The sequence below is a fragment of the Thermochaetoides thermophila genome, assembly GCF_000221225.1.
Source record: "Thermochaetoides thermophila DSM 1495 unplaced genomic scaffold scf7180000011818, whole genome shotgun sequence".
Classification (NCBI taxonomy): Eukaryota; Fungi; Ascomycota; class Sordariomycetes; order Sordariales; family Chaetomiaceae; genus Thermochaetoides; species Thermochaetoides thermophila.
Genome location: NW_006383034.1, coordinates 2,381,316 through 2,403,782, shown reverse-complemented (window position 1 = coordinate 2,403,782; position 22,467 = coordinate 2,381,316). Strand labels below are relative to the sequence as shown.

The following is a 22,467-nucleotide window of genomic DNA, read 5'->3' as shown; positions in this document are numbered from 1 at the left end:
ACACGACGATAGACCCCGATGGTTGGTTGAACGCGGCGAAAGCGGCAAAGCTCTGGCAGCATTGCGTTTCTACCGCGAAGGCTCTCACACATCAGACGAAATTCGCGTTGAGCTTCTTGAGATTGAACGATCAGTAGCCAATTTTACCATATCACGTCTTCCATGGACAGCATTATTCTCTAGCAGCAGCTTGTTTGCCCGCATGTGGCGCGCCGCTCTCTTGCAGTTTTTAGCACAGCTTTGCGGAGCAACGGCCATGAAATATTCTCTCCCGGCACTATTCCAAGCTTTGGGCATCCCCTATCGCATTGCTCTACTGGCGGGCGGCATCGAAAGTACCATCAAAATTAGCTTCAGTGTACTGGAAATGCTGGTCATCGACAGACTCGGTCGCAGGCTCACCCTTATTGTAGGCGCAGCTGTAATGGCTGTTTCATTAATGGTAGGCAGAATAAACTAGTGTCTTGGGCTCCTTAATTCAAGGGCCAAACAGGACCTACTTCTTATCAAGCAGAATACTTACCTTGATTGCACAGGTTAATGCTGTTCTTCCGCTCCTTTATCCCAACAACACAAACAAAGCAGCAAACTACGTGTGTGTCTTCTTTATTTTCATCTACGCCTTTGGATATAGCATTGGATTTGGGCCGGCCGCATGGGTATACGGATCAGAGGTATGTCATCACTTATGCTCCTCATATCGTTCTGTGAGAAGGGGGGAAAGCGTTGAATAACCTATTTACATAAATAAAAAGATCTTCCCCACCGCAGTTCGTGCCCGAGGACTTAGCTTGGCCGCGTCAACTGGAGCCGCTGCTTCGATCATGGCAACCCAGATCTGGCCCCTTGGCCTAGCCCACCTCGGCTCCAAAGTATACATCATTTTCATGACAGTCAACTTCGCCTGCATTCCCTTCATCTACTTCTTATACCCAGAAACCAAGGGTCGCTCTCTCGAAAACATGGACGCCTTGTTTGGACAATCAGGGGGCAGGCATGGTGCAGAGGGCTCATTTGAAAACCTTCTCGACGGACAAGATGAAACAGGTCGGCCTTTAGAATAGATGCGATTGTAAAAATTAAACGAGCACATCAACAACCTCTTAGAGGTATGAGGCTTCAACCAGGAAGGCAAGGGTGAACTTTATGTGGCGGAGAACAGCGTCCCACATGATGGTCGAGTAGGCCTGCAAATCAAAGTTTTGTTTTGGTCAACTTCTTAAACATTCTGTAGCAAACTAAGGCAATGGAAGACTTACATCGTTGGCAGTGTGGATGTAGGGCGAGGCATCATCCATAGTGTCTTCGCAAACGTACGCAGCAGCTGGAAAAGCGAGTATGAATGTTAGTCAGCGCTCCCGGGTTTGCCAGCAATCTTGCTAGCCTTATATTGTAAAAGCAAGAAAAAAGAGGAGGAAGCACTTACGGAAGCCGTTAGACCGAGCCGACGCGTGGTCGGAACAGCCGTAGCCGCACCTGTCGGTATTGACTGAGCCAATGTAGGCGTTGGCAATAACACGAACGTAAGAAGTGAGGGACGAGTCAACATAGTCAGTGTAGACGGCGAGCTTCCCGTTCGGGGAGTAGCCGGTCATGTCCTGGTTGAGCATGGCAAGCACCGTCTTTCTGTTCGATTTGTAGTTGGAGAAGATGGCGGCGGAGCCGAGCAGACCAGCCTCCTCACCAGCGTAGAAGTGGAACTCGATGGTGTTCTTGCCCTTGAACTTGGCGTTAGCCAGGACGCGTAGGGCCTCCAATATCGTCACGACGCCAGAGCCGTTATCGTCAGCGCCCGGGGAGCGCGCCGACGACGAACCGGCGGTCGAATCATAGTGTGCGCCAACGATGACTTGGTGGCTGTAGTCAGCACCGCGAACCATTATCACGATCACTCGAGGAGCGAGGAGTCGAACTCACCCAGGTTGGTGCTGTTGCCCGGAATCTGGACAATGATGGAGGGCTGGTTGAAGGAGTGAGTGAACTGAGTGACGGTAATGGCTGGGTTGACCGAGGCAATATTCTTGACGGTATTGTATAGCCAAGTGCCGGCCTGAGTGCCATAGGTGCTCCGGTAATGGCGGTTGTGATAGCTGCAGGGTTGGGGTCTCAGCATCTTAGTCTTGTCACAAGCCATCCCATTATACTTACTTCGTCAGCGTCTGCAACCAGTTCTTGGGGTTCGTGGTCGACGCTTGTGCAATCAGGGCGTTGGCCTCAGTTTGATGACTGACTCTGCTGGGATAGGTGACAGCCTGTGCAGAGAACGAATCGGCAGGCTCGAGATTAGGAGAAGACAGGGCAGTTAGAACTTCCTCATCCTATCGTCTGTGAGTCAGGACTGCGTGGCGACAGAACTCTGTTTTCACCGGGCACGAGACATACAGTGATATCCGTGATATCGATGAAGTTGATGCCCTTCGTCCTGAACTCAATCTTTTGTTCCTCAGTTACCCACTTGCCGTGGTCTTCGGGCGAAGTCTTGATCAGGCGGAGGCCAGGACGAGACGGCCTGGGCGCCTGTTCAGCTGCAGGGGCAGCAGCAGTAGACCACGCCCAAGTGGCGAGCAGAGCGAAAAGTGCCTGAGACCGCATGTTGATCTATGATGATGTTGTTGTCCAAGGTTTGATATCAAACTTTATTGAGTGGCTGTTTGGCTAGGTTGGAGTTGGACAACTTTGGTCGTGTCTCCCGAGACCACCTATCCTTCATCTTGTCGTCTCTCATTCTGCTCTTATACTTTGTCTGCCGGCTTCTAATCCAGGCGTCGTGACGTACGGTGGATTGCTGTTCTCCTATGAACAAGAGACGAGTTTCATGCCGCGGTCGGTGGGGTTTCCCAATTGAGCAGCTTACGTGCAACATTGCGGTGTGTAAGTCTGGATCAGGCAGGTAGGCGGCTTGTTGCATCAGCTAACCCACGATCACACGGCCAGCGCGTTGCTTACATCCGCTGCGAGGCTGCACAGGTCCCAGTGGCTTTGAATTTCTGATATAGAGGAGCTCTATGGGGCATTCCGCGTCTTAACGGTGGTCACGGTCCTAATCTAGTCATCATCTCATCCACACCTTCGTATATGTGCAGCATAGGCCAATCTCAGCCACATGTAGGATCTAGGAACGGCTGGCAATGACGTTTCCAGATCCTTTCCACGCATCGCTATACGTACTACGTAAGATACCCAACGTCAGCTTCATATAGGATCTAGATGCTGCTTACGGATTACACTTCGTGTTTGAACATATCCAGTCGTTCTCAAATCAGCATTCGAACTCACTGACAGAGCACGTGCCTATCTCCAAGCTCACACGTATGAAACACGACGGCAGCAACCCGTTATATGTCCACGTTGCAATGTCCACGCAGCCCAGACATTGCCTTCTAGACTGCGGCTCTCGACTGATATGGCACGCCGCACATATGCAAAGTAAACTCCACGCTATTCCCGTCAGGCACATGTTTCCAAGCCGAATGGCATGTTTCTCATGTAGTCAATACCTCGCCGTGGTCTGGTCCCAGCGTATCGAACGGCATTCCCCTTTGCAAAACTATGCTCAGATGCATATAGGACGTTTTGAGACAAAAAGTCGGAGTTTCTCTCGCGCGTTGCAGTCGCTCGACCACTTCTTTTGTCGCCTTTCCCAACTGCCAGAAGCGGCCTAGCGGTTATCGTCTTGTGCTGTAACCCCCCACCCCAAGCCTACCTTACGGCTAGATATGTTGCAGCAGTGCGCACGTTCTGCGCGATTATCAAAGAACACTGCTTTGGTGCCAGCACCGTGCTGGTGATAAGCAGGCAGAGATACCATATGGGTTCCTGAACACCCAAAAGCAACGCATCATCTCGCTAATGTGCCATAACTTGGCGAGCTGCTTCGTGGGGTGTGGTCACTGTGATGTTGCCATGGCAATGACATTACCGCTTACCTCAGGCGCTCTGATGAGGAAAAGACCCCTTTTGCCTGAGCTACAACGTGATGATAGTCCCTGCCTAGATTTTGGGCACAAGCACTTGCAGAACGAGGGCAGATTGGCGTGATTGCTCAAGAAGCCCCTTAACCCCCACTGCAGCCCCTCACAGCATGACACCCGTATCGACAAGACGGTCATATATACACGATTGACAAAACACCTATAACCACCGACAGTGTTGACTGCTACGGAGCCTGAAACGTAATGCTGTGAAATATGCATCTTTTACAGCCCCAAGTGAATCACGAAAAATTCCGTATACGATTGCTGGAAAGAATAAAATACTATGCAGCATAGCAAGTTGACTTATATCAGCTGGTGTACAGCTCCACGGCATCAAAGATCTGTATTCGAACAAACCAGGTCAGTAACTTGGCCATCGACGTCAAAGTTGACAGAGAGCAAGCAGAAACAAAACAGAAAACACTTACAAAGTTAGGGCTCAGGAACTTGGCTCCGCTGCTGCCAGAGATGACGGAGATGGTGATGGTGTTGCTGCCAGCGACGAGCTTGTCAGCTGGGATACTAACGGTGTAGACTTCGCCATGGCCGCGATAGGCTCCACGGGTAATACCGCGACTGTCAATCTTCGTCGGCGCTGCCGGAGCAGACGCTGTCCAGCCGTTGATGGTGGCCTGGGGACGGCCGCCCGCGAAGCTAAGCGTTGTGGCAATCCTCAAGGTAGCAGCCCCGGGAGCGCTGGCCAAGTTGAACTTGATGGTAACCGGATTGTTTACGTCCTTGAACACAGCCATGGGAAAGTCAGAGAGGGAGGAGCTGCCCACCGTATATGTCAGTGGGCCCCAGCTGGCCATGCGGCTGTCGGACGGGTGCATCCTCAGGAACTTGTCGGCGTTACGGAAGCCTGTGGGCTGACCATCGTACTCTCCAATCTGCCAGAGCGTCTTCCTCGTGGTGTTGAAATTGCCCGCAATGTTCTGGGTCACAGTCTGTCCAGCAGAGACGGTGACCATAGTGGTAGCGATCTTGAACTCAGTCTGGTACAGCACCATTGTGTACGTGCCAGGCTTCATTAGGGGAGATGTGAATGCCCCATTTGAGGACGTCTTAGCCCAGTACTGTGCCTGGCTGTTGTACCAATGGACAACGCCCTGCATACCTCTTTGGATTCCGGTCGCTGTGCCCTTAACTGTGCCGCGTCCTGAAGCAGGCACATAACCGGTAATGCCCAACTCTGAGAAAAAGGAAACATCGGTGTTCTTAACAGTTGGGATGCCAGAGCGTGAAAACTGCATCAGGTAAGGCCCGTGAAGCCCCATGCGGAAGGCTTCGGTTTGTACGTGACCGCTGTTCATGTAATTGTAGAGGTTTGTCGAGGCACCCGCATTGTTGGAGTTGATATCACGGAAGAAAGGACCGCCGGAGGAGGACTCTTGCTGCGGCGTCAAGATGCAGACATGGATCAGATCGCTGCCGCCGTACACGCAGTGGGCGTCTTCATCGATGAAACGAGTGGACGAGTAGAACTTTGACCGTGTTTGCCCGTTGACCAAGAAGACGTCTGAACCCTCAACCGTTGCGCTGGACCCAGCTGTGTTCGAGACTTCGCCGTACGGGTACTCGTTAGGAAGCTTGTCTGGCAGCAACCGGGCGATCCAGCGCAGCTCGCCAATTGACGGCTCAGCCGTGATATAGGTCGCCATATAAATGATACTGTCGCCCTCTCGAACCACCAGATAGTGCGTCAAGGTCGATGTCACGCACGTGACCTTGATGTACCGCTTGGATCCGTTGATCTGCGTGATAGAGACGGTAGCCGATCCTAGGCCGGAGTTGATGTGGCTGCCAGTATTTCCATATTGGAGTTCGGTGCCACGATATTTGATCGACTTGATATCACAGTTGGACTGGCTGACTGAAAAGATCAGTGGATTGGCGGAACCAGCATCAATCACGTAGTTGCCGCCCGAAGACGTGTAGCCAAACGCCCCAAACACTCCAGAGACGAAGAACGTGAGCGAAATGATGAAGAGCTGGACAGCATTCAGCAAAGCCATATTGACCACCCGTCGCACCGGCCCTGGAGCCGGTGGTATTTCTGAATGATTAACGGCTCGCACGAGTTGTGCTGAACGTAGAAGATTCTAAGTGCTCTGGGAAGAGTTATGGGCTCGATCATATCCATCCAAGTGTCCATATATAATTCAAGGAGTAGGGGACCTCGGGCGTCCATCTGAGGATCTGGTCTTGGGATTTCGGACCTGGAAACCGACGACAATGCATCTCTGCGGTTGAACGATCAAATTCAAGCGCCATTGGTGGAAATATAAACCGAATCCGGGGTAGAAGGAGAGCATAACAGAGGTTCTGTAGCATTCGGTGAAACGAATCCTGTTCATCGAAGCTCTGGTGTGTTTCGCGTTTCGCCAAGACGGGGAAAGCCCACCGTTGCGGTCCTCACGGCCGTCCCAGGGCCAAGAGGCTACAGCTCCTGAGAAATCGACTACTTCCGAGTATGACTGCTTGGCCAGCCACATCTGAAGCTTCGGGTATATTCAATTGATCTTGGAATACGTAATTGAGAGATACTGGAGGTGAGGGCTGGCGGGATCACTGAACTTGGATGGTAATCGGAACATGAACGCTACCCCAGTCACTTGACGCTGCCATGTTACAGTCACTCATCTATGACTGATGCCTGGCCTAGTTCGCCGGTACATAGTGGCAATAAACTGCATTTCTGAACAGGCTTCTTCAATAACCGTCCATGTGGCATGCTTCAAGCCGAGTCCACTCACAGGAGCAGCGGGCAACCTGGGACATACTTGGAAAATCCGAGGAAGAAAAAATGGGTTAGCCAGGCAGGTGAAGCAACACTACACTGCGGATATGTGTAAACTTGCCCGAAATCGAAGGCGGGTGAGAGTCAAAACAGTCAAAACGCTGGTCCGCAGACAAGTGAAGGGAAGGCGTGTCAAGCTTAGCTTCGCGTGTTACATGCCCAGGTTGGTCGACCGGTCCAACACCTCATTTCATTCTCTTCGCCGGATGTCATGAGATTCTTATATTTGTTGTCATTAGACCAGAATCCCTGGCGATTGAGGAGCAGGTTCCTCTCTTTTCTCAAACGGACACTGGGGGTTGGCAGGTAGCATGTGCCTGCACCGTCCAGGTTCAGAGTCAACCGGAACACCATAACATTCGAAGGAATCAGCGCAACCTCAGCGCCATGTATCATTGTGGAAAGCAATATAACCGTGATACCGTTCTACCGAACGCCCAACCTAGTCATTTCCACTCCTCCCTTTTTATGCGCTTCACGCAGAGAGGCTGACCAGTAAAGGCCCAACATGGTAGTTGAAAGTTGTCGCCGTTTCCCATCATTCGACCCCCCAGAGCATTAATGCTTTACCGCAGACGACGGGCCTCACGCTCAGACTCGAGCAAAACCAGGATGTCGTTCTCACGAACTGGAACACAGGAAGTATTAGTCGACGAACGCGCCATTTTTCGATCGATGTGGGCATCTCAGAGCATACCAGGGCCCTTGACATTGCGGATGATGGAACGGGTAGTGTCGTCCATGAACTCAACACGGACCTGGGTGACACCACCACGGGAGCCTAGTGATCAAAAAAACAATTATCAGCAACTGCCAATATTGTCTTCTTCATATTGTCTTGCGATACGTACCGGTACGGCCAAGGACACGAGTGACCTTGACGAACTTGACGGGAGCCTTCGAGGAATCCATTTTTGCGATTGATGGACTTTGCGGTGGATGGGAAAATCGGTCGCCGGGTCAAGATGTAGAGGGGATGCTGAGTTGCGAAATTTCACCGAGATGCAGTTGTGCGGAGCCAAAATCGCAGGGCTGCGGAATATGTGTATTTCCGATCCGGTAGCGCCGGGGCCTTGCCGAACCACCGCCAAGACAAACATAAAATCTGCCGCGTTAGCCGCTAAGAGCCGCGAGACAGCTGTCCCTAGTGCAAGACGGCCTTTACCGGTCCGCCGATGTGGGTCCGCGTTTGGGTGCAGGTGCTGTGGGCGCAGAGGCCTCTCTCGCGAGGCAATCCATCCCAACTTTGCTTGCCTGTGATTTGTGTCCGTCATAAAAAATGGCAGCATTTTCAACTCAAACACACGCTCACAACAGTCTCAAATGTACTTATATCCAACGTCTTACCCGGCCGCTGAATGGTCGTATGCATCTACGGCATCATGCTCACTCCAGACAACCTAAAGGTACCATTCTAGGGGACTTCCAAACCGCGATTTTTTGGTAACCTAATACACACTGCAGCTTAGTTGGATATATCTGGCCCAAATAACATATAAATTTGCCATAGTCCAACTACCAAGGTATTGCCGGGGGATACAGTCTTAAATTAACTTTAGCCAGGACTGCCATTACCACAGTCGCGTCTTATATTCAGCTTGGTCACACTTCGATTACAGGAACCCCCTGTTCTCAATTTAAGTTGTACTTTCTTTCCTCTTAAGTCTGCATTCGTACCTGAGCTGCGTTGGTTATAATCAGGGGTTTGAGCTCGAGACCCTCTATGCAGATCATCAGGTACCGTGCAGAGTTCAGTGGTGGGGAGAGAGGGGACACCTAAGTGGATTCATTGGCCTGGATCCCAACCACCTCATCACCTTGCATGGAGTTGTACTGTGTAGTAATCGCTGAGGGGCACACACTCAAATCTCTTACTTTTATGCCTTCACCACATCTTATCATCAATAATACAGAGCATAGCCCAGTGCCGAGTTACCTTTCTGTTTTGGTGCCAACTTTAGCAAGCTTGACGGTTGTCACCAATCCAACTTCCCAAGCTGTTGCTGGCAAAGACTACTCCCCAGATAGAAAATGGGTTTGCTTTCGAAGCTCAAAAAGTTGAGCAAAGAACTTGGACAGGAAATCGAGCAGATGATTGATGCCTTGGCATCTCATGGCTGTGATTCTAATCGGAAGGTGTTCGCGCATTATATGGTAAGGAACCAGACATGACGATGGGCATTATCTGAAAGGGCAGCTCTCACTGACTTGTCATCTCCTGTTTAATAGGTGGGGTTAACATATGGCCAATCTTCTCAACAGTGGGCTCATGACATAAAGACGGCGAAAGAAGCGGGCATCGATGGATTTGCGCTAAATATTGGACCTTCCGATCATTGGACAGTAGCCCAGTTGGATTTGGCCTACGAGGTCGCTGAGCAGGCTGGGGAGTTTGTCTTGTTTCTTTCATTCGAGTACGTACTGTTTTCCCCACAATTTTCTGTTTATCCCTCTTAAGAGCTGACTCTATTCGGTAACAAGTATGGCTGCGGGTAGTTGGGAAGTCTCTCAGGTAGTTGACTTCATCAACCGTTACCGCGGATCACCTGCACAGATGAACGTTGATGGAAAGCCACTTGTCTCGACGTTCGAGGGACCTGACTGGGCCGAAAACTGGCCAACAGTCCGTAGTCAAACTGGTGATATATTTCTTGTCCCTGACTGGTCAAGCCTTGGACCTTATGGGATCGGTGAGAAGCTTGACTTAATCGATGGTGCATGTGCGCTGTCTCTAACTTGATTTTGGATCTTGTCAAATTCTAATGCTAAGTGTCTGTAGTCTCTTGGGATGCATGGCCCAAGGCAGGACAAAGAAAGATGGGCACTGCAGAGGATCTTCTCTATTTGGACAACCTCAAAGGCAAGAAGTACATGATGGGAGTCAGTCCGTGGTTCTACACAAGTGAGTTTCCCTTTTGGGCTCTACTACCAAAAAGATATCTCTGACATGAGTCTCAGACCTCCCACAGTGGAATAAAAACTGGCATTGCTCCAGCGAGTCGCTGTGGTTCGATAGATGGCAGCAGGTTCTGGAGATCATGCCGGATTTTGTCCAAATTATAACTTGTATGTCACGCATTGCCAAAACACCGAGTTTCGTGATGCTGACATCCTGTTCTGCATTGATAGGGAATGATTTTGGCGAATCCAGCTACATCGGCGACACTGTCCCGGAACAAATCGTGCGAGGTGCCGAAGATTATGTCGTTGGATACTCTCATTCTGCGTTCCGGGCGGTTCTCCCTTATTTTATCCGTGCCTACAAGATGGGTTCTCCTTATGTCGGCTGGGCCGGAGAAGATATTGCTATTGCTTGGTACCGCACCAGTCCAGCACGAGCCAACTGCGATTGTAGTAAGTATCCGAGTTGTCTTCATCTCTTTCCAACTTGTCATTCGATGATTTATTCTTAACCAGAACCCCCCTTTTCAGGCACAGTGTGGGGGCAAGGTGGCTCGCTTTCGGCATCTGCGGGCGCTCGAGACGTCATCTCTATCATAGCTATAACCAGGGAACCGGCGCACATCAGCGTTTGTATCGGAGATGGTTATACCAAAGAATTCGTCACGGCGGGCCAGTGTAATGCTGCTTACTTCGAAATGCCGTTTGATGAAAGCACAACGGGGCCTGTGAGGCTCAGTCTCAATGGCAAAATCACGAGAGGGCCAGCGATACAAGCAGAAGTTCGTGGTGAAAAGGTAAGTCTCAGCAAAACCAGTGCTCTTCACAAAACCTAGGCCTCCTAACTACCTGTTCTTCGCAGGTATCATTCAACGCCGTTGCAATCCAAGTCTAAGTCAACCATTAAAATTCAAAATTCCCCCTCAGAGGGGGCATTCAGTACACCAAAAGAGTTGACGATGGTTTTTAAGTTGGTATTGAGCCTCATGATTTAGACGGGAAGCCAAGTTTGGAAGGCAAGATAGTACACAAGTATCCATCAACAGCTGATTGCTCTGGTACCAGTACGAAGGGGTAACTTGTTGGCTACCTTGGTGCCTAAGATCTCCAACCTGTCGCAAAGGTTCTCGTAGAGCCCAAAGTGGGAAACGGGATGACGTAGATGGATCCACATGGAGATTAGTCCAATCATGGCTGCAGCTCCACAATTGTGCTCCCAGCGCCCCACAAACAGCGTGTGTTCCTGCCGCGGAAGCTGTGTTCCTCTGCGAGTTTTGACGACGTCACCTCCCGGGCATCCGACCCCGACCGCGCCAACTTCGCGACATTCGCGAACCACAAACCTCCCTATTATACTCGCCGTCATGCGACGTGCCACTTCAAGCCTCCAATCTAATATCTCCAGGCCGCGAGGACGATGAGAAAACACAGAATAATGTATTCACCCAGCAGATAGACCGCAGCAACCATCATCATTGCCCACCCGCAAGAGCCGCATCGACATGAGGCTGGCTCTTCTTACTCTGGGCCGGCTTGTCTCCCACACTGAAGCCTCGGTATGTTCCACGCGCACTTTAAATGCCATGTCGAGGCCGTTACGGCCGTTCCGTGTGTCCATCCGCGCCTTCTCGTGCCGAGCAGACCGGCGATTTGGTCATTCCACATGGCGAGCGCGGCGACCTATCCAAGGCACCTTAGTGGCAACTGCCGGTGGCATTTTAGCCTTTTCGGTATTTCTTGAGCACCCTGAGTCTGAAAAATCAAAGCCCAACCATGGACCGGCGGGCAACGAGCGCAAAGATGAACTCCCTCTAAAGGAGCTCGACCATTCCGCCCACGATTGCGGCAGCGCTCTGAGCCAACTACCCCAGAAAGTTGTTCTGTTCTTGGATATATACCTCTGGGAGCCGATATGCACAGGCTTGCGATTTTTGCAGCTTGCTGCCATCTTCATTCCCGTAATTTTGACAATACCAGCCATTTGGATTGGGAACCGGCAGCCGGATCGAGATAATGAGCGGAGCGGGACTCTGTGGTGGTATGGTTTTCTGGTCCGTTCCATGGAATGGGCTGGCCCAGCATTCATCAAGGTACACTTGGGATAACCTCTCCCACCTCGTGAAACCAGTCGATTGCTAACTGCAAGTACATAGCTTGGGCAATGGGCAGCTTCGAGGACTGACATATTCCCCAACGAGTTATGTGACATCATGTCTAAGCTCCATGCCAATGCTCCAGCCCACTCCCTTCAAGACACAAAACAAATTATCCGAGAAGCATTCGGCGGGCGCAATTTTGAAGATATCTTTGAGGAGTTCGATGAAGAGCCACTGGGCGTTGGAGCTATCGCACAAGTATACAAGGCAAAGCTGAGGCCCGACCTCGCGGTCCCTGGCGATATCGATGTTCCAAAAAACCCCACTGATCTGCGTCACAACGTTCGTAAAAACGTTGGATCTGTCCTTAAAAGCTCCCCAAAGAGAATACCTTCATCCTATGTTGCCGTCAAGGTCCAACACCCCGGAGTTGACCGGCTTGTGCGGCGAGACCTCCGCATTATGCGTTTTTTTGCCTCGATGCTTAATGCGATACCCACTATGGAGTGGCTTTCGCTCCCAGATGAAGTTGACCAGTTCGGGGAGATGATGAAGCTGCAGCTCGATTTGCGCATCGAAGCATCAAACCTGTCCAGGTTCCGCAAGAATTTCAAGGACAGAACGACGGCCTGGTTTCCTTATCCTTACACTGAGTTCAGCACCAAATATGTACTTATAGAGGAATTCGCCCACGGACTTCCTCTCGCCGACTTCATGGTCAATGGAGCTGGCGTGTTCCAAAAAGATATTGCCTCTGAAGGTCTCGATGCGTTTTTGCGCATGTTGCTGCTAGATAACTTTGTCCACGCTGACCTACATCCGGGCAATATCATGGTTCGCTTTTACGAAGCGGACCGGCCGAGCTTGCATCTACGCCGCGCTCACGACGCCCCCAGCCCAGAACGCGGAGAAGTAACAGAGCAGGTCCTCGCCCGATTACGTCCGCATCGCCACAACAAAGACCGTTGGGAGGCCGAGCTGGCCCAACTTGATCGGGAGGGTTTCCGCCCGCAATTGGTATTCCTGGATACGGGCCTTGTAACGGAGCTAAATGAGACTAATCGCAGAAACTTTTTGGATCTGTTCCGAGCTGTGGCCGAGTTTGATGGATACAAGGCCGGCCACCTCATGTGTGAGCGCTGCCGGCAACCTGAGGCGGTTTTGGACGAAGAGATATTCGCACTCAAGATGCAGCATCTGGTGCTTGGTGTCAAGAGCCGAACTCTCGCACTTGGAAACGTGAAAATTGGCGATATCTTACAACAAGTCCTTAGCATGGTCAGGCAGCACCACGTCCGGCTCGAGGGAGACTTTGTCAATGTCGTCATCAGCATCTTACTCCTTGAAGGAATCGGCCGCACCATGGATCCCGAACTAGACCTTCTCAGCAGTTCTCTTCCGATTTTGAGGCAGCTTGGCACCCATACCGGCAAAGACATGGTCAAGCAAGGCGATTTCTCCATGATGCTGGTCTGGCTGGGTTTGGAAACGCGGAAATTCATGCAAGCCAGCGCCCAGGATGTAAGTCACCAGCTTCCTGTGCCTTTCCCACACATAAGTCTCACTGACGGAACCCGCATCGACAGGTTGAGAGATGCGTCAAGTATGATCTTTTGTCCCCTAATGTCTAGTATAATCCTCCAGAATTGTGGATCTGCTATCCCTGCGTTTGTAGATTGTTAGGGGCACTGACAACTCGATCCTTTTACTTAAAGTTGGAGTGCCATGTCGTGCTTCATGCTTCAAAAGTGTAGTTACTGCTTCGGTATACTACATATGCTACAGATATCTCTTTTCGACATGCATATGCCAAGGCAAAAAAACAGAAGAGTACTTGATAAGACTGTCACGTCAAAGGTAGTTCTAATAGACATACGAATAAGCGTCAATTTGCTGAGAAGGAAGGCCTATTATCTGTGTCTGTACCGCTCGCCGGCCTCGAAGTACTCTCCTGTCTGTACAGACCCGCTCTGGCAGAGCAAAGGCGCGCTGGGTTAGGATCTGGGCCACAGTCTCACGGTCTCATCCATGAGACTACGACGCAATGATGGTGGAGAAAGCCCCGCAACTATCCTATGCGGCCCCACGGCTTGGCGAATAGAACGAGACGTCATTTTCGAGCAAGCGCCGGCTGGCCGGTATCTTATCAGGCCCAGACAGGAACGATAGGTCTCAGTTTTTTTTCCCTCTCGGCTATCCTGGACCTGCTTATACAACAAGTCATCGCAACACCAGCGCTCCTCGCTTCTCTTCTCGACTAGGTGGCCTTCATTCTTAGCCAAAGCGTCCTTGGTTCTACAAATTTGCAAAACAAACATTAGCCATGGGTTGGTTTTGGTCGGACGCAGCCCCAACGGCACCCGCAGCCCCTCCATCTGCCTCGAAACACCGAGCACAAGCCGGATCCCCTCCTGTAAGCCACACACCAGCCCCATGATTCAGGTCGTAATTCCTCATTTCCTCTTGTGTACTGACATACTACCCACCTCAGCCTGGATGCCCAATGCATAATCGCACCGTGGAAGCCTTTTCCTCCCCAGTATCATCCCAAAATGCGGCCTCATCTTGCCCCGTCCCTCACGGCAACCCCTCAGCAAACGCAGCCCTTTCTTCGTGTCCCATCACCCAAGGCAACGGAGCAAGTACAGCATCCGAGACTGCAAGGGATCAGCCATCATTGTTGTCAAAGCTCAACCCTCTGAACTACATGTTCCACAACATCTCTCAAGAACCAGCTCCGAATCAGTCCCAGGCCTTGCCCACCACCCGAGACATCTCCTCCATTCCGAAGGGCGATGGCAGCGGCAATTGGGAGTATCCTTCGCCTCAGCAAATGTACAACGCGCTGTTGCGCAAAGGGTACACAGACACGGATATCACCGCCGTCGAGAGCATGGTTGCCGTCCACAACTTCCTCAACGAAGGCGCCTGGAGTGAGATCGTCGACTGGGAGAGGAGGTTTGGAAAGGGCCTGCTACGTGGCTGGCAGGTCAGCAAGCGAGGGGAGGAGAATGCGCCATTGGAGCTGAGACGCCTTGAGGCCCAAGAGGGTGGGCCCGTGCAGCCGACCCTCATCCGTTTTCAAGGAAGGCCCAATGACATGACTCCCAAGGCGGCACTTCTTCAGCTACTTGGTCGGGTGTACCCCTCCAAGTTTAAGTGAGTCCCAACTTGCCTATATTCAAACGATCAGCCAATGGTTAACATATTTTCCCTCTAGCACCGAGCCCCCATTTGATCGCCATGACTGGTATGTCTCACGAGATGTCAATGGCAAGCAAAAGGAGGTGCGCTATGTCATCGACTTCTATTCAGGACCCCCCGAGCCCACGGGTGAGCCGGTCTTTTACCTTGACGTAAGGCCTGCCCTGACGCCCACTGGCGCCGTCGAGCGGCTGATGCGTTGGGGAGGAGACGTCTGGTGGAGGGCGTCAGGCGGCGAAGTTCGCGAGCAGAACAGGAGAAGTACTGAGAAATGATCGAAACTATTTTGGCGGCTTTCAAGTTCTTGGGTGCAAAAGGATAAAGGGGCCTTCTCATCTCAATGTGGCTTACGGCGTCTTAAAAGGGCTAAACTGGTGTCTGGTTGGTTGGCTTCTGGGGTTGGGACCAATACTTTTGTGATTTGCAAGTCTGATGTGTACTATATACTAAGTGAAGCACGCAGAGTTCTGGATGGCCACCATTACGTTGTTGTCCTTGAAAACCTGGTACTCAAGCAAGTCAAACAAAGAAGTCCACGAAACCCGTTTCCGGATTTCTCCCTCGGGTATCCAGCTCGTCGCGTGACCCACCCTGTCATGGAAGCCTCCTTTTTCAGCTGAGAAATAGCCGTACATGAGATATGTGCTTGTAGTATAGGGCGCTCATCTCTCTCTCGGCACCGATCCCTAATGATAAGTACCTATATAGCCAGTCCTATCAGGGAACATGAAGCTATGACACTTTACCTAGTCATTCACCATTCCACTTAACAGGCCCATATATCTTGCTTGTCCTAGCGCTGTTACCTTTCCTTGGCTCGCTGCTTGAAGCTTCTTATTCTCCTAATGGATTCATTCGTGAATAGTTCGCTCTCTTACAGAGCGCAGAGAGTAGCGTTGTTATTAAACTTGAGATATGTGAAGTCCTAAGGGCATGCTACAAATCAAACGTAGTGAAGACTGAATGACTTCACTAGATTGGTGATAGTTTTGAGTGATTATAGTGCAATCGTCACTTGCACTCAAGTTTATATACGACAACCCTAAATCCGGGAGGGTAGTTCAAGTCCCACGAACTCCCGGCAAAGGTCTTGACCGTCGACAACACACTCGACGGCACTGCTCTAGAGCGACTTGGTGCTCTCATGCTCGTGGGCTTTGAGAAGTTGGGTTGCACTCCAATGCAGGTGGTACACCTGCCAAGATTTATGGCCAATGCCGGGTTCATCGACATGGAAAAAAAAGCTGTTCACTGTGACTATAGGACGGTGGGCAAAGCGAGAGAATCAGGAGCTGCTTGAGGCCATAGAGATGGTCAACGTCCTTAAGGTTTTCGATGGGACTGCGACGCTCCTCTTTACTGGAAGGCTTGGTGGACACCCTCGAAGGTAGAGAAATTGCTCGCTGACGTCAAGATGAACTGCTAGAGGTAGTTATCCACGCTTGAGCGACTGAGTGACCTTCATTCAGTACGGGCATAGTACGAGTACCCATACACTGAGGAACGAAGTCGTGTTTTGGGGGCCAAAAGCCCTCCTAAGGCTGGGCTCGCTGGTTTAGCGGATGTTTGTTGGATACGTATGCATCTGAGACGAAAACGGTAACTTCTTAATGTCAACAAACAAATCACCCGCCTTCCAATAATCACTAGATGAATGCTCTGCACAGCCCCCGGGACTCAGCAGACTTTACGAGCAAGTATCTCAAACTTGAGGGAAAGGAAGTGGTTAGATAGTTTGTTACTGTCAAATGGATTGCGGTTTGCTCTGTTACTATGCAAGCAGATTACATAATTCTCAATTCGATGAATTACAGCATGATGTAACTGAGATAGCAAATCGGGTAGTTTGCGTCGTGTGTGATTATCAACCCCTCAACACTCCGATATGCAACAGGATTTCAGCAGCCTGCTTGACATGCACATCCCTACACAAGAAGCCGGTTGTCAAGAACCACCTCTGTGTGGGCTGCTCAGGCTTGCCAAGCCTGCACAGGCCCCCACTCTGATCCTGCAGCCCACATCTCGTGGCTCCGCTGCACCTTGCTTCCGCCAAAGAAAAGTTGAGGATCCACTCAAAAGTTGTTTTGCGCAGAGCCAGCAACTTGGGGGTCCATAACCATCATCAGCCATCATCACTGAGAGGCAAGGGAACTTGGTCACAAACACTTGCTAGCCTCCCGCTTTCCAATGGCCATGAAAGACCCTTCAGTGGAAAAAGCATCATCTACGCCTGTGTTGGACACCCCTTATGTCCGGCTACATATCACACCGCTTGACCCCGACCTGATCAAGACAGTACTTTCGTCAGCTCTCCTCCCGAAAGCTCGCAACATCTCCTATCACACAATCGAGACTTTTCCCGAGAAGCGATACGGGTTCCTTGAGTTGCCATATGAGGACGCAGAAAAGCTTAGAAAAAAGCTTAACGGCGCCACCCTCAAGGGCGTCAAGATTCGTATCGAACGTGCCAAACCCTCCCGCGTCCCGGAGCCACTGGGCCCAGAAGCCATTGCGAGAGAAAACGCTGTGGCAATCGGTTCAGCTGATGTGACAGGCTTAGACAAGAGCAAGCCCAAAAAGCGGAAACGGGACCCTGAAGTGCTTAGTGGTATTGTCCTGAAGGACGGGAGGAAGGTCAAGCGGGGGTGGACCACTGCTGAAGACCCCAGGGAGAAGAAAATGAAAAAGGACAAGGAGGTAAAGAAAAGGAAAAGGGAAAACGAGCCAAAAAAGCAGGCCAAATCCAAGTATACAGACCATGCTGAGTGTCTCGTGAAGACAATATTGCCTGCCAATGTCTCCGCAATGATGGATGCAACTCCACTGAAAAAGAAAAAGGGGAAATCGCGAGAAGTTACGGTTCACGAGTTTGAGAAGACCACTAAGTTTCCGACCTTCTTGAAGACATCGTCAACTAGCGCTCAGTCCAAGCCTGTGCTGGAATTTGTCGACGGGAAAGGTTGGGTAGACGAGAACGGAAATGTGGTCGAAGTCGTCAAAACTAGGCCTCCTGCTCCTACCAAGGTGGACACTTCAAGTGAGATGAAGGAAAGTTCAAAGCAGAACCTACCAGGAGGCAACGGAAGCTCGATCGCCGGCGACGATGAAGCTTCTTCTGACCACGAAGGAACAGCTCATTATAACGAAGATGGTCGCCACTTGACTCCAGACTCGACGACAAATGACGCCCTACTAGTACCTGAGTTACCTAGACCCTCTTCTCAAAAAGCCAAACCAACTGGTCCAAAGGAGGGTCTTACAATCAAAATCCCCCCGGCAACGCCCAGTGAACCAAAGGTCCATCCGTTAGAGGCCTTGTTTAAACGCCCCAAACAGCCCGAAGGCGAAGCTGCCGATGAAGGACCTGAGGCAAAAGGCTTTAGCTTTTTTGGTGATAACGAGGAAGGTGTTGAAGAGGATTGCAGTGGCGTAGACGCTGATGGTTTACCTGGCTTCCAAGAACCGTTGACCCCTTTCACTCGTAAGGACCTCGAGCTGCGGGGTATCAGAAGTGCAGCTCCCACTCCGGATACCGCTCATCCTTCCCGAAGATTTATACCATGGGACAATGAGGATAATGATGAAGAAATTGGTCGCGAGGAAACGCCACAAGGTCACGAGGAAGCAGAAGCTCTTCCCAGCAATGATATAATGCCGGAGAATGATAGTGAGGGGAAAAAAGCTAGTGACTTTGAGAAGTGGTTCTGGGAGAACCGAGGAGAATTGAACCGAGCATGGAAAAGGAGAAGAAAGTTGGCGGGCAAGGAAAAGAGGTATAGAGAAAATAAGGCTCGGATGGCCCGGGCCATCTAGCCTGGCGCTTCCGAACAGACAAACTCGTACACACCAGGGCTGGTAAATGAAGCTGGGATCGATGTGGTTACAATGTGAATCGTTGATTACTTGATTAAGTCCCCATTCGTAGGTGAGGACACTTCTCTCATGGCATCATCTGACAGTTCGCAACTCCGTACAGTGATATTGTGTCTGTCTCTGGGACAGCCCGACATTTCCCAGAACCAGCCACGTCTCCTCTTTCGATTTCTTCTTCACACCTTCAATGCGTTTATCGTCGCCATCCTACCGGCTTTGCTTTATGTCACCCTTTCGGGTTAACTGGACGTCGAACACCAGGCGACCACGAGCAGGAAGATCGCTTGGACCCTCAGTCTGGGTGTAGCGTTGCTAGAGCAACGTTCATATTCCCCACCATTTTTCACTCCCTTCTTGTTCATTATTGATAATGTGTCTTGTTAATGTTCAGCAAATTGGCGAGTGCCCAGAAGCAAATGAAATAGCAGGACAACTTCTCACAAAACGTATGTCGACGAAGTCATCGCCGCTGAGAATGCATAAAGTGACGCCTCCTAAGGACTCAATGGACATTAGCAATTCCAATCTCGCTTGCTACGGTCTCCAATTCAGTTGGATGGGCCCATGTTGTCATCCTCTTCAGCTTGCTCAACCTTGCGCAAAGTGCTAAGGCGGTTGAGAGCAGGGGCGTTGATGTTCAACCGCTTCAAAAGCGGTTTGGTACTAGAGGAGGCGCGAGGGGTCGTATCGGTGTGGATGGCTCCACGGCTTCGGCTTGATGAGGCGTCGCTTGGAGGAATGCTTGCCCTCAATGAGTCGGGTGGGATGGAACTCCTGGGTGTTGTCTCAGGTATCATGCTTCCACAGGTCATAGGCCAAGCCTCGTTTTGCGAATAGCTGCCAAAAGCCGCAGGACTGGCGGAAGAGGTCCGGGCACCTCTCTCGTTGAGAGGGCTGTAGCTCTCTGCCACAGCCTCGCAAAGCTCAGTCAGGATGCTCACTTTGGTATCCGACCTAGGAATGCCGAAACCATGACTCCCTTCATTCTCAGAACTGGATCCGTTTTCCGAGTCCGGTTTCAGCAATTCCCTGCGCGACAAGGACTCTTTGAGCGAGTTTTTCGGCTTGGTGGCTGTATTGTCGTCATCACTAGCATTATGTTCACGCTTACTTCTGACAAGCCTTTGCTTGCCTTTGCTTTTGAAAATGCTCCGACATTGGCTGTTGGAACCATTGTCCAGAGCATTCGGCTCGTCATTGCTCTGTGAAGTTCCCGATTCTTGATTCTCGAGCTTGGCAACTCGGCTCTCGAGTCTCTCGACATATCGACGAAGCTGTTCTTGATCCGCTGCAAACTTCGTCCAGGCTGCACTGGTTGTTTCGTCATTCTTCTTATCTTCGTCCTGTGGCAGGGGAGGTAAAGGCCTGTCTCGACGCTGCACTTGAATCCACAACTCATCGTCGACTAACGTTTTGCTCGTCTTTCGATAGTGGATCCAACCGAAAGCAACAATCAGAGCAAGAACCATGACAAATGAGATGCTAACAGTCATCCATGCTATCATAGTAATCCGCGAAGGGTCGTCTCCATTGGACATCACAACAGCTGTAATGCTAGACGCCGAGCTGATGAGTCCCGCGACGAGAAGTAACAAGCAGGCTAGGAGCATTTTCTCCAGACGATCCAAGCCCCACAACTCTCTAAGATTTTTTGGCAGTCGCTCTGCGTTCTTGATCCCTTCCAAACCCGAAATTAGCTCCAAAGGAGGATGGCGGATGACTGGTCCCTTACGAAGCTCTTCCACAAATGAGTCCGACGTGAAGAAGTTGCTCAGTCTGGTACTTAAGCGACTAAAGCGACCAGGTCTTCTGATACTGCTCGGATGACTAGAACTATTTGCTCGATTGATTGTTTTCGTCAGTTCAGCGCTACCCTCTCCAGGAGGGGAAGTGATTTTGATCTCGACGCACCGAGCGTCACCGGATGCTGAGCCTTGTGTCTCGACTTTTTCCGGCTTCAGGTTCCCAAAATCCTGCTGGTTGCGCCGGGTAATTGAAGACTGTTGGCAGCCACCAGCAGAAGCATCAGGTTCCGCTTGTTGATAGTTACTCCTAGGTGTTCTTGGGTTTGTCTCGAAATCATTGGACGAGAGACCTTTGTTCTTTGCAGGCTCGTCGTTGCTTGGGCCTTCTTCAGAATCAGACAGTGTTTTCGTCAACGCTGTTATTACCAAAGCCGGCTCTGAATGCTGTTTAACGACACGGTATCCCTCGGTTGCCTGAGCTTCGATTGAGCTTCCTGCAATCACTAACTGTTCAGGGGCCTCTCGGAAGGTAGTTGAAGTGCTGAGTGTGGTCTTTTTATGCTCAGCACCAGGCTCAACAGTCGGGCATCCAGCAACCAGGTTTGGCCTTTCGGTGCTTCCTAAACGGATGGACCCTTGTACGTCGCTTGTCAATACATGCTACGCTTGACCAGAATCTCAGCGATTAACATACCTGATGTATAACTGCAGGTGGCGCAGGGGATGGCGATTTGAGTCTCGCCAGCAAGGGCATCAATGGAGGCACTTGGAAACTCGCGACAAAAAACGTTGGAGACTCTCACTCCCTCGCTTCCATTTGACGAGCCAGAGGTGCAAACTTCGATCGGCATCGTGGCTCGCTTTTGGGGTCGTATCTCGACCAGAGGGATCGCATCTTTCCCTGGGCTATTCTGGTTGTTTGCCCAAATTCTGTAACTGTTAGCGATCGAGCAAATACGTCTATGGTTCCGAAAGCGACTTACTTGGAAAAAGAACTGTCCGCCTTAAATGGCCAGTTCGAGGACGAGTTTACCTGACCGGCATCAAGAGAAGCGGCAAGTCGATCCATTGGGTTGTACCGTACGGCACGGATCGACTCGTGGACAGACCTCCTGGCTGAATGGAAAGTTGGCTGAGGAATCCGACTTTTCAGTATCTCCTGTCGCCTCTCTGGCGAGAGCCGCCGCTCAGGAGACTGCTGCCGCTGGGTCGAGGGAGAGAACTGCATCTCGAATGTCTTCTTTGCAATGAGGGTTTTTTTTTCCAACTGCTGGTGCACTTGAAGGGTTGTTTTGGGAATCAAAGGAGCCATCGAGCAGAGAAAATCGCAGAAGCAAAAACCACAGAAAGTAGAGACTTGGGGGGAGGGGAGGAAGCACTTGCTGTGAGGTTAGGCCCGCGAGGACCCGCGAGGATCCGCGTGCCCTGAGTAACTAGTCCTACTACATTGATGTCCTTTCATGAGCAAGAGTGTTCTCTCAAACCTCTGCTTCATTTTGCTGCGAAGGCTCGTTAGGCTCACAGTAGGATCAGGTGCACACAGAGAGCTGAAAAATGCAGAGTAGGAGTAGGAGATTCATCTCCCCCAAACAGTCGAATGAGACTGGCTGATCATGGTAAGGAGTGGGCGAAGGAGCAGACGTGATGATTGATGTGGGAATCCAAGATGTTCGACCCCTCTCATGCATCTTCACGCAATTCTTCATCACCCAAGCATCAGATTTCCGTGAGGTTTGACGTGATAAGTTATGTAGGATGCACCCGAGAGTAAAGTAAATCTATGGCCTTTACCTTAGACACACCATTGGTCTTTTCCTAAAAGGACCACATGCCTTGTGGTCATGTTACGTGATACAAGATAATGTTCACCAAAA

At 50.9% G+C, this 22,467-nt stretch overlaps 8 protein-coding genes across 8 annotated transcripts; 4 read left to right on the top strand and 4 right to left on the bottom strand.

Moving 5' to 3' along the window:
* Positions 1–1,103: 1,103 nt before the first annotated feature.
* Positions 1,104–2,592, bottom strand: CTHT_0046490 (uncharacterized protein; the record flags this gene model as incomplete). The annotated part of the gene is made up of 6 exons (XM_006694964.1): positions 1,104–1,187; positions 1,260–1,324; positions 1,427–1,849; positions 1,918–2,090; positions 2,149–2,318; positions 2,383–2,592. 6 exons carry the CDS (start codon positions 2,590–2,592, stop codon positions 1,104–1,106), a joined length of 1,125 nt encoding a protein of 374 aa, XP_006695027.1.
* A 1,690-nt stretch (positions 2,593–4,282) lies between these two features.
* Positions 4,283–5,989, bottom strand: CTHT_0046480 (carbon-oxygen lyase-like protein; the record flags this gene model as incomplete). The annotated part of the gene is made up of 2 exons (XM_006694963.1): positions 4,283–4,315; positions 4,403–5,989. The coding sequence occupies 2 exons, from the start codon at positions 5,987–5,989 to the stop codon at positions 4,283–4,285; spliced, it is 1,620 nt and encodes a 539-aa protein (XP_006695026.1).
* A 1,351-nt stretch (positions 5,990–7,340) lies between these two features.
* Positions 7,341–7,686, bottom strand: CTHT_0046470 (40S ribosomal protein eS28; the record flags this gene model as incomplete). Its single annotated transcript, XM_006694962.1, has 3 exons — positions 7,341–7,402; positions 7,472–7,555; positions 7,626–7,686. 3 exons carry the CDS (start codon positions 7,684–7,686, stop codon positions 7,341–7,343), a joined length of 207 nt encoding a protein of 68 aa, XP_006695025.1.
* Positions 7,687–8,805: 1,119 nt separating this feature from the next.
* Positions 8,806–10,570, top strand: CTHT_0046460 (uncharacterized protein; the record flags this gene model as incomplete). The annotated part of the gene is made up of 8 exons (XM_006694961.1): positions 8,806–8,928; positions 9,004–9,188; positions 9,256–9,464; positions 9,554–9,676; positions 9,733–9,840; positions 9,904–10,128; positions 10,207–10,472; positions 10,538–10,570. 8 exons carry the CDS (start codon positions 8,806–8,808, stop codon positions 10,568–10,570), a joined length of 1,272 nt encoding a protein of 423 aa, XP_006695024.1.
* A 607-nt stretch (positions 10,571–11,177) lies between these two features.
* On the top strand, positions 11,178–13,402 carry CTHT_0046450 (putative ABC1 family protein; the record flags this gene model as incomplete). The annotated part of the gene is made up of 4 exons (XM_006694960.1): positions 11,178–11,231; positions 11,442–11,765; positions 11,829–13,292; positions 13,358–13,402. The coding sequence occupies 4 exons, from the start codon at positions 11,178–11,180 to the stop codon at positions 13,400–13,402; spliced, it is 1,887 nt and encodes a 628-aa protein (XP_006695023.1).
* A 692-nt stretch (positions 13,403–14,094) lies between these two features.
* CTHT_0046440 (uncharacterized protein) lies at positions 14,095–15,250 on the top strand (the record flags this gene model as incomplete). The annotated part of the gene is made up of 3 exons (XM_006694959.1): positions 14,095–14,184; positions 14,263–14,930; positions 14,992–15,250. 3 exons carry the CDS (start codon positions 14,095–14,097, stop codon positions 15,248–15,250), a joined length of 1,017 nt encoding a protein of 338 aa, XP_006695022.1.
* Positions 15,251–17,162: 1,912 nt separating this feature from the next.
* CTHT_0046430 (uncharacterized protein) lies at positions 17,163–18,788 on the top strand (the record flags this gene model as incomplete). Its single annotated transcript, XM_006694958.1, has 1 exon — positions 17,163–18,788. One exon carries the CDS (start codon positions 17,163–17,165, stop codon positions 18,786–18,788), a length of 1,626 nt encoding a protein of 541 aa, XP_006695021.1.
* Positions 18,789–19,396: 608 nt separating this feature from the next.
* On the bottom strand, positions 19,397–21,821 carry CTHT_0046420 (uncharacterized protein; the record flags this gene model as incomplete). Its single annotated transcript, XM_006694957.1, has 4 exons — positions 19,397–20,681; positions 20,760–20,979; positions 21,288–21,523; positions 21,577–21,821. 4 exons carry the CDS (start codon positions 21,819–21,821, stop codon positions 19,397–19,399), a joined length of 1,986 nt encoding a protein of 661 aa, XP_006695020.1.
* Between the last annotated feature and the right edge of the window lie 646 nt (positions 21,822–22,467).